General features: G+C 43.3%; 1 protein-coding gene across 1 annotated transcript in view; it reads left to right on the top strand.

The window, feature by feature from the left end:
* The first annotated feature begins 1,667 nt into the window (after nt 1-1,667).
* MAMDC4 (MAM domain containing 4) overlaps nt 1,668-10,500 on the top strand; it is a 51,750-nt gene continuing 42,917 nt past the window's right edge. Inside the window, exons 1-5 of the mRNA XM_060251246.1 lie at nt 1,668-1,922; nt 5,855-5,968; nt 6,738-6,911; nt 8,413-8,538; nt 10,280-10,425. Coding sequence (XP_060107229.1) covers nt 1,871-1,922; nt 5,855-5,968; nt 6,738-6,911; nt 8,413-8,538; nt 10,280-10,425 — 612 coding nt within the window. The 5' untranslated portion in view covers nt 1,668-1,870. The remainder of the gene's footprint in view (nt 1,923-5,854; nt 5,969-6,737; nt 6,912-8,412; nt 8,539-10,279; nt 10,426-10,500) is intronic.

Here is a 10,500-nt window from a genome sequence, read left to right as displayed (position 1 = left end):
TTAAAGTCCAGTGGCACCTTAATACCAACAAAGTTTAATTCTGAGTATGAACTTTTGTGTTTGCACATGAAAGCTCATGCCTTGAATAAAACTTTCTTGGTCTTAAAGGTGCCACTGGACTCTTAACTTTGTTCCAGTAAATAGATCCAAGTGGGCAGCTGTGTTGGTCTGAAGCAATAAAACAAAGCAGTACACAAGTGTACCTTTAAGACCAACTAAGTTTTATTCAGAATGTAAGCTTTCGTATGCTCTAAGCAGACTTCATCAGACAAAAATGGAATGGCAAGCAATCGTAAATATAGAGAAAGTGGGCAGTCTTTATATTTTCTCTCTATATTAAACTTTATATTTAGGATTGCTTGCCATTCCATTTATGTCTGATGAAGTCTGCTTAGAGCATACATTCTGAATAAAACTTAGTTGGTCTTAAAGGTGCAACTGCTTTGCTTTTAAAGGTCTACTGCTTTGTTCTTTTGTTCCAGTCAAAACTGTGTTGTGGCCTATAGGTGTTTCTGATCCAATCTGACATGTCAAAAACATCTGAGCCCTAGCCGTCACTGAAGTGCATAGCTGCCATTTTAAAAGAATGTAAATAAATTCTGTGCATTTAAATTGTTAAGTGTGTGTGTGGTAAAGGAGAGAGGAACCACTGCTGTTGGTTTCTCTCCTCAACCCAAGATAGGCAACCTTTCTCAGGGGAATGACTATATTCAGGGAGCTAGTGTGGTGTTTAGCATATCGATTTAGGATCAGTGAGAGCTGGGTTCAGATTCCTGCTGTGCCACAGAGGTTCACTGGGTGAGCTTGGGGCAGTCACTGTCAGCCTAACTTACCCTGCAGGGTAGTTGTGAAGATAAAAGGGAAAGAAATAGGACTGCATGCTGCCCTGAACATGGAGAAAGTGCAGGATAAAAGCGTAACAGGAGGACTGTACTCCCAAGAGGAAGAGGGGGGCAAAAATGTGACAGATTCCATGGAGAAAGCTATGAAAGACTTCCAGGAATATCACGCTCAGAGAAGCTTGTGGCTGGGTCATGATTTTCAAGGATAAATGCAGCTGGGATTGCTTTCACCAAAAGAAACTCTTCGTTATCGGATTAGGACAACTTTGCACAGTACAGTTATTTGTGGAATTCATCGCTACAGGTTTTGATGACACCTGGCTAGGTAGCTTTTTTTAAAAAAGGAAAATGCTCATTTGTGGTTGATGTGTCTGTTAATGGCTACCTGCCACGATAGCTAAAGAGAACCCTCATATATCTTTCAATATTAGGACATGGCAGACAGACAACAGATGAGGGCAGTTTTTGACATGCCTGTAGGCGTTCTTCAGGCCCTTCTGGAACCAGGATGACAGATCAGATGGACCTTTGGGCCTGATCCAGCCAGGCAGTTCTAGTGCTCTGTTAATCCCTATAAAGGAATCCTATTCATTGACCAGTGCCTCTGTCACTATAATACCAAGGATCCTGTTGATCCACTATATCATTGTAGCAGTAGTGTGCATTTATTGCTTGGCTTGCTTGCTTAAGCCATCTAGAGCTGACTCATTTTTGTACCAGCGTCTGCTTTAGGAACTCTGGTTTGCGCTCATTTCCTGACAGAGGTCATCTGCTGCTCATACCGTTACTGGAATCTCACTGGTGCTCGTCCCTTTGTGTTGCTTCACCCCATGACAGGCATTCCAGGGTGTTTAATGTTGGGCTGAAAAGCTCTCCTTGCATCAAGGAGGCAATTGCTTGGTGCTGCACAGGTGATAAACGAGGTTGAAGTCCAGGGCAGAGCGTCATTAGCAGAAACTTGCCCTGTGTCCCCAAGAGCAATTCCCTGCTGGCTGGATTGGCCTCTCTGCTCTGCACAGCTGCTAAGGATGCAAGGGTCTTGGTCGCTTGTATGTCTGACGTTGCTGACAAAACTTTCAGGTACGTTTCCTTCAGAAGAGCATGGTGTCCTAGGAGTCGACTCAGAGCTCTTGTTTCTGTCTTTCCTGTGTGGGGGGAAAAAAGGGGCCCTGTTAATGGGTCAGGGTGCAGTTCTATACAAACTGACCTAGGAGTAAAGCCAGGTGTATACATATAGGAGAATGAGACAGAAGCACTGACTGCTTCAGGTTGCAGATGAGAGACTTCCAAGTCTGAATCCTTGCAAACTGAAAACTAGCAGAGCAAGGTGAACAATTCTGCCCTCTCTTTTCTTCCTATGTTGGTTTCCTGCCTTTAACAGGGGAGCCTTCTCAAATGCAATCCTCTGATCTTCCCCTTGCAGTTTGCAGTTATGCATCCTACCACATATTTTTCTTGTATGAAGGTCTCCCTTGGCTGCTGGTGGTGGGTGGGGGAATAGAGATGCCAGCTCCAAGTTGGGAAACTTCTGGAGATTTGGGAGTGAAGCCTGGAGAGGACAGAGACCTCAGAGGGTGCAATGCCATAGAATCCACCCTCCTTGGCAACTGATCTCTGTAGTCTGCAGATGAGCTGTAATTCCTGGAGATCTCCAGACCGCACCTGGAGGCTGGCATCCTGACTTGCATGTGTGAATCAGGCGTAAATCTCTTGGAACAGAGACTTGAGGGCACCTAAAGGCCAACTGATTAGATTGCAGCATAAGCTTTTGTGAGCAAAAGCCCACATCTTGAATGGCATGAAGAATTATCTTCAGTTGGTGGAGAGATTGTCCATATGTACCCATATATCTGTGACCTGAGGATACTTCATACCTGTAACAAAGTGGGTTCTTGGCCACCAAAGCTGACGGCAACATGAATCTGTTAATCTTTGAGGTGCCCCTAAATGACCAATTCTACTTGTTATTACAGACTAATACAGGCAAATTGCTCTGTAAACAGAGATTGACTTTTGAGTAAACTTATATATGGTCAGGCTGGTTCTTTTAGGAAATACAGGAGATTGCCAGAATTGAGATAAAGAACTGTGGGATGGTTGGTCTTGTCAGTCGTTTGATTTGTATTCTAAAATCGAATAAAATCTGAATTTTTCTGTTAACAATGCTGCCCCTCCTTGAATGATTTCTGGCTGCCATTTGCTTTGTGACTCTGCAATTTTTATTTTGTATGCAGGGAAATTTCCCAAAACTACTTATTTTTGAGGGGGCAGGGGAAACATGACATCTTGTTATTAAAATTTAGCTGTTTGCTTTAGTTACTGTCTCTTTGTCTTAAAAATAATATATCTTGTCTTTAACGTTAGCATAAGGCTTGTGGTGTGAAGGATGGATAGATGATTAAAATCACAACCCCCCTCCCAAATTTGTAAACTGCTTCCACTGGCTAGCAGAGTGACACAAAAGCTAACCATTATATCTTTTTGTGTTCCTGAATAAAACACATGAACTGTGAACAGGAACATTCCTTGTTCAAATCTTGTCTCTGCTGCAAACTTATTAAATAGTCCAAGGCAAGTCTCAGTCTTCAGTTTCCCCATCTGCGGTATGTAGATGGTAGCCCTCCTTACAGGACTGTGGTAAGGAGCAGGGCTTTCTTTTGAGCAGGAACGCACAAGAACGCAGTTCCGGCTGGCTTGGTGTCAGGGGTAGGCTTCCCAAATCCCCTGCCTGGGTGGGGGACCCCCGATTTGGAGCCTCCTCCCCCCGCTCACCAAAAATCTGGAAAGCGGGGGGGAATCGTGGCCCTTCCCACCTGCCCGAGACAAGAAGAACCAAGCGCGAGCGGGCCTCTGGCTGGGTTGGCTGCCGACCGAGGTCTCGCGCCACGCCAGCAGGGTGGGCTGGAGCTGGGCGCTCCTTCTCGGAGCCCTTTTCTCTCTGGTGGCAGCCGCGCAGCTTCCCTTCCCGCCTCAGCCCGGCTGGCTGGGGGCTCTTCCGCGCCCTGGTGGTGGCGCGCTGGCTGTCCTCAGAGGGAGGGAGGGAAGTGTGTGTGTGGGCCTCTTCTGCAGCGTCCCTTTGCTTTTGTAGGTGCTGCGCAGACAGAGAGCAGTGGGTGGGTCTTTGCCTGCAGCCGCTTGTCCGGCTGTGTTCTTCCCACGCCCCCCCCCCCGGGGCCAGTGGCGGGGCCAGCCAGGTGGGCGTCTGGCCAGGGCGGCGGGGCGAAGGAAGGCTGCCTTCCTACGGGCCTCTCCAGGAGCCAAGCTGCCCTCTCGCTTGGCACCTACCTGGCACCCCCTGTCCCTTCTGGGCACGCAGTCGGTCTGCGGGGGCAGGGGAAGAGAGGCCAGCCGCCGCTGCCTTCCCTGCCTGCAACTGCTGCCCAAACCCCCTAAAGTTCCCCGGCCCGGCTGGGGTGGCAGGTGAAAAGCAGTGGCCCCGGGCAGGCTACGCGATCCTTGTGACGTCACCGGCTCCATTCCTTGCAGTCAGAGCAGCTGTGCCAAGGAGAAAAAGCGGTGCTGCCGCCCGCGGAGCAAGGGGCTGCGCACCACCCCGGAGCTTGGAAATGACATTTTAAAAGGTATGCTGTCCCTTTAAATGTGATGGCCAGAACTCCCTTGAAGTTCAATTATGCTTGCCACACCCTTGTTCCTGGCTCTGCCCCCAAAGTCTCCTGGCTCCACCCCCAAAGTCCCCAGATATTTCTTGAACTGGACTTGGCAACCCTAAGGGTTGTGCCCTAATATGCAAATGAGTCCCTGAATAAGGAACTTTGATTAAGAAATGTATGATGCCACTAGAAGATAAGTTATGGACAAACAGGCTGCCTTGGATATAACTTGGATGTAGAAACTAAAGGAACTTAAAAGTTTTTAATTCTGGGGAAGAAGGATTTTGGAATGTGGGTCTTTTTTATGTTTGGTTCTCTTTCTCTTTCTCCTGGTGAATAGGTAAATATTGACAGTCTGCCTATTTAGAGAGATCAATCTGGTAGATTTGTTTTTAACATGATTGTAGGAGAAATGTTTTAGTTAAAGACTGATAACGTATTTGATTATACTTGAAATATGTTATGCAATTTCCTATGAATAAAGAAAAAATATTCATGTGCGTTTTTGGTTAGGCTTTTGGTTAAATTAATAGTCTAATTTGTTCTAGTGCAAGTTAATTTAGTAAAATTGGAGGATGAGACAGTTTGATTTGTGTTTAAGAAGAATTGTTTAGTTGTACAATGCTTTACTAGTTTACTAAAATAATTATTCTTTTTGTTTCTTTGTCCTGGTAAAAGAAGAAAGGAAGGTAACATTTAATGGAGATTTTTATACTTGTAGGTAGAAACATTAGAGTATTATATTGAGAGGCGGAGTTAAAATTGATATATTTGTACTGGTTTCTGTTTTTTCCCATTCTGTATGTTCCCTTTTCTTGCTTTTCCCCTTTTATGTATTATCTGCAATGCTGCTGTCCTGTAGTAGTTTAAATCAATAAAGCTTTTTAAAAACCTGCAAATGAGTCCCTGCTTTTTGCAGAAAAAAAGCCCTGTGCAAAATAAGGGTAACATCAGGGGGTGGGGCCTAATATGCAAATGAGTTCCTGCTGGGCTTTTTCTACCAAAAAAGCCCTGGTGAGGATAAAGTATCTGAAGTGCTTTGAACATTGGCACCACAATATAAATAAGTATTACATCCATTTCCAGATCAAAAAATGGATCTATTAAAGTTCCTGACCAGATTTTTGTGGGTAGACATGAAATTTTGTACACTTGAGTAAGAATATCTGCATGAAAATTTATGGCCGTGGGGTTTCCAGCCCCCTGGCATCCTAATTTCTAATGATGCATCCTTTTGCTTTTCCTGTTTAGCTTCCTGCTGTGAGAGCCCTCTCCAGCCCCACCCACCTCACAGGGTGTCTGTTGTAGGGGAGGAAGGTAAAGGAGATTGTGAGCCGCTCTGAGACTCTTCGGAGTGGAGGGCGGGATATAAATCCAATATCTTCTTCTTCTTCTTCTTAGCTGGCCCTCAACATCTCATCCAGGCGGTCTCTGTCATCCAATGTGGGACTTCCAGCACACAAGTATGTGACTTTGTCTGTGACTGCTGGGATTGTTCAGATGAAAACCAGTGTGGTAAGGCTGCTTTCTTCCTTCCCTTCAACTTTTAGGTGCTTGAGGAGGAAAATTTAAAATGAAATATCAGTTTAGTCCAGTCTTCTGTGTCTATTCCATTCTCAAAGCCTGTGGCCATTGATAGAAACTTTCCTCTTACATGAATCCGCCTTATCCTTTGAAAAGTATCTATAGTGCTCAGTTACAACACTAATAATAACAATGGTAAATTAAATAATGGATACATGACTGTGTCTCAAACTTTCCCTATTGCTCTGCCAGCCATGCTGTTGTCCTGTATGTGGCCATTCTAGCTTCGTTCATGTTACAATGACAACACGTATTTCCTGCATGTACTGGAATAGTTCTGTCTGTAAGAAACAGCCATTGCTCGTTCACTTTATAAAGAAAACTTGGGTACATAGATAAATATGTGGCTTAAATAACAGATTCAGCTGTTTCATGTGTGGAACAGAACATAAAAATTACTCAGCATGCCTATAAAGAAAAATCTAGCGTACACTTAAGTGGATTGTACATACTTTCATTGAAGCTCATAGAAAATGCTGCTTCTATATTTGAATTGTCAAAAATAGGAATCAGCAGTGCAGAGATGACAGACAATTTTGGTTGAAGGTTGTCTCTGAAATGGTTTCTGATGATCAACCTGGAAGGGGATTGCTTGTGTAACCCTTTGTTGCCTGAGGACACAGAAAGTAGAAGAGACGACTGGAGGCTAAGGCACTTGGGCATCATCTGTTGATTGTTCTACCTCTTCTTTTCTCCCCAGGTTATCACAAGTTTTCACCCCTTCTGGAAATCCCTTTCACTTGTGACTTTGAAGGCAGCACCTGTGGTTGGAAAGATGTGAGCACCTCAGCTTACCAATGGATCCCAGGCCAGGCCAGCATCTCAACCCAGGCGATGGGACCTCCTTTTGACCATACTTTGCGCACCGATATGGGTAACTTGTCCTTGGAGGTGATGACTAAGGATATGGTTGCTTGTGCAATCTTCCCAAGAGTTTACAAATCCAGTGCTGCAATAGTATTCTGTTTTTTAAAATCAAGTCTCTAACTGCTAGTGGCCAATGTGTGGTGGAATTTCAGAAACCAAAAAGAGGCTGAGCAAGACTTTCTGTGGGTAGATGGGTTGGTAAGGATGCAGTAATATGCATAACTCTTTGTATAAGAGAAGCATGGTGAATTATTTCTAAGGGATTGTTTTGGTCTGCCTAAATGGTATGATTTAGTGCTGAAACTTCACTGCTGAATGACTGGCTATATATTTATAAATCCATAGGTCTGTTCAGCAAAGGTTACTTTTCTGTCGGCATTTTTCTTTTTGTTGCTTTGTTGTATAGGTTAATCAGCTGCTTCCTTTTGTTCCTTTCTTTGATAGGCTGATTTTTCCCAGTTGTCTGTACAGCTGTCCAGGCCATTTGTGAATCAATAATTTTTAATGAGTTTTTATGCGGCAAATGGGAAATTAAGTACTGCTGTTCACTTTGCAGGAAAAGCAATCACTCGTTATTTTTAAACCTTTTATCTTAATTTTGTAAGCATGCTATAATGATGAAAAATAAAATTAAAAACTGACAGTGGCTGCACTTGCTGAGTTAAAAGCAGTATCTAATTTCCCTCCAGCTCCATAAATGGATAATTAACAGTTGATTCATGACTCGTGTTTAATAGCACCAGTATGTAATATTTATAATTTTATAGTTTTAATGTTATAACGTTTAACTGATTCAATATGCAACTTTGATTGTTGTTAGTGACCCTGAGTCTGTTCACAGAGAGGGTGGGATATAAGTTTAAAGTAAGTAAATAAATAAATAATGATCAGCTATAGGAGAGGATAGTTGTAGATGGGAGGAAAAGAGAAAAATTTAACAAGACTGTAGCCCTGGTAACACTTAATATTACTTTGACTGTCCACACCAGACAATCTAGAGCAGCAGTTTCTGATTTATGTTAGAAGAAATGCTGCAAATCAGACATGAAAAAGTCTGGAGGGCAATGGGGAAAACAATGGACTGAAGCAAGATAGCAACAACTTTGGGTTTTCTATTAAAACTGTGTGAATGAATGATGGAGGCTGTAGACTAAAGGGCAATCTGGGTCAGATGACTGACCCATCTAGCTCAGGACTGGGTATTTTGATTGGTGGGAGCTCTCCATGGTCTCAAGCAGAGACAGGTATTATTCTTGTGCCAACACCTGTTGTCTGAGCTCCTTTAACTGGAGATGCTAAGGATCTTCTGGGATCTTCTCCACATTGCCACCAAGAAACACACACACTTTGTCAGTGCTGCACTGTGCAGTGCATACAATAGGATGGGGATGGCTGGTAAAATTAATTCTCTTTTAGGACAGAAGACAGGTAACCCAGACTGCAGATGTCAAAAAGAAGATGAGCGTCTAACATCCACTCTCTGACTGCAACTTTTGACATTTCTATAGGTTGGTACATGACCACCTCGAATCAGAGAGGGAAGCCTTCTTCCATAGCCAGGCTTGCATCCCCGCAGATGCAAGAAGCAGCTGCAACATGTGAAATCCGAGCATGGTATCACCTGTGGGGGCCAGGTATGTGAGCCGGGCAGGTAATGTTCAAGGGAGCCAACCACCTGACCACTTTCTCCCACCAGACAGAGCCAGAGGGCTGCTTGCAGAGCCCCAATCATTACTTGTAATGGATGGTCACTTTTTATGGTTTAGGCAGGCTCTGGTTCTGGTAACAGCTCCACAGGAGGCAGAAAACAAGTATACTGGCTAATGAATCAAGCAGTCTCTAGTTTGAATTTTGTGCACATGGAGTTACAGTCTCTGCCCCTATCTGCAATATGGAGATGATAATGCTAACTTTCTATAGAGGAGATTGTAAGAATTATTTAAAAAACCAATAATAATAGCATTTTATAGGGCCTTTAAAATATTCAATGATCTTTATTGATATGCCTCTTTAGTACATGTAGCCAGCTTCAATATAGCGGCTTAGCTAATATATATTCAATGTTCTAAATACTTAACAGCTTTATGTAAATATTATTATCAGGGTTTTTTTTGTAGAAAAAGTCCAGCAGGGACTCATTTGAATATTAGGCCACACCTCCTGACACCAAGCCAGCAGGTGCGTTTCTGCTAAAAAAAAAAAAAAAGCTCAGATTATTATTATGAGTAGTAGTCAGGGGTACTAATAGTAATAGTCATGGCTGTAGGAAGCAAACCCAACCACAAAATCTCAAGTAATGAGGTTGTGCATAACTAATAGATATGTTGATTAGATAGGTATGACTAATATTTATGTGATGTTTTTATGAAAATGTGAGCAGTCCTGCCTGCTTCGGCAGGGAGAAGGAGATATAAGCCAAATAAATAAAAAGGAACTTCCAACATTTCAGGCAGAAGCTTTGTTTAAGAGGACCTTTTTAAAAATAACATATTGTTTAAAATATTTTCTTGCATACACAAAGCTTATCTTTAGATTCCAATGTAAGTCCCTATGCTGGGGACAAGAAAAATACTCTACTCAGCCAATGCTCACCTTAAAGAATAAGATGATGTTAAAGTTCACCTCTATGCTAGAGGAGATGGATAGGATCTAATGACAGGTTCTCACCAAAGGGTACATCAGTTCTAACATATTTATTACCTGTGTTATTCCCCCCCAATTGAATCCAAATGATAACCATAAACCAAGCTTATTATTCATTTTATCTGTTAAAAAACATCTTCGCTATTTTGCATGCTAACTTACTACCCACCCTCTATCTGTACGACTACTTTTTCTAATTCCATTTCATTGTCTGTTGAAGTGAGCTTGTGCACAAAAGCTCACATCTTGAATAAAACTTTGTTGGTCTTAAAGGTGCCACTGGACTCGAGCTTTGTTCTCAAGCTTATCTTCAGCTATACAGGGGAAGAGCCTTGTGCTCCGGTAGCAGCTGCTGCCAAAGCAATATTTTAAAAATCTGCACAGCCAATCAGAAGCCCTGCTGGGCAAAAGCCTCACCTGATCTTGCCCACTTTCTAAAAACACTTGGTGAGCACCAGGAAAGGTGTCCCGGGCATCAGGTTGGAGAACCCTGATCTATTGCAATGTTGTCAACTCGGATCCAATCATTCCTTTTTAATCAAAGGTACGTACCTGCTCAGTGCTTAGTGGCATTTCACTGTTGGTGACAAAAGAGCTCCCTGGACTTGTAATGTGGTCACATGAGATTCAAAACATTAATAGAGGAGGAGCAACAGCCACCACCAGATTGCACTGGTACCAGACGATGAGCTGAAAACTGCCCAAATGACTCTGACTGCCTCATTCATGCAGGACTCAATGAGACTCACCAACCCACTTTAACAGTGGAGCTGATTCATGCAAATGACACCGTGATGCTATGGCAAAGCCCCCTGAGCAGCGCCTACTCCTGGCAGGAACTGGTTGCGTACACTGGCCGGGTTCACGGGATGTTTCAGGTACTTGACAATTGCTGGGCCAGTCCTATACTGTCTTTGGTAGGGCAACTTGGAATGGCTCTAGATAGGTGCGGT

The sequence above is a fragment of the Heteronotia binoei genome, chromosome 12 (genome assembly GCF_032191835.1).
Source record: "Heteronotia binoei isolate CCM8104 ecotype False Entrance Well chromosome 12, APGP_CSIRO_Hbin_v1, whole genome shotgun sequence".
Classification (NCBI taxonomy): domain Eukaryota; kingdom Metazoa; phylum Chordata; class Lepidosauria; order Squamata; family Gekkonidae; genus Heteronotia; species Heteronotia binoei.
Note: the sequence above shows the minus strand (reverse complement) of the source record. Positions and strands in the feature narration are given on the sequence as shown.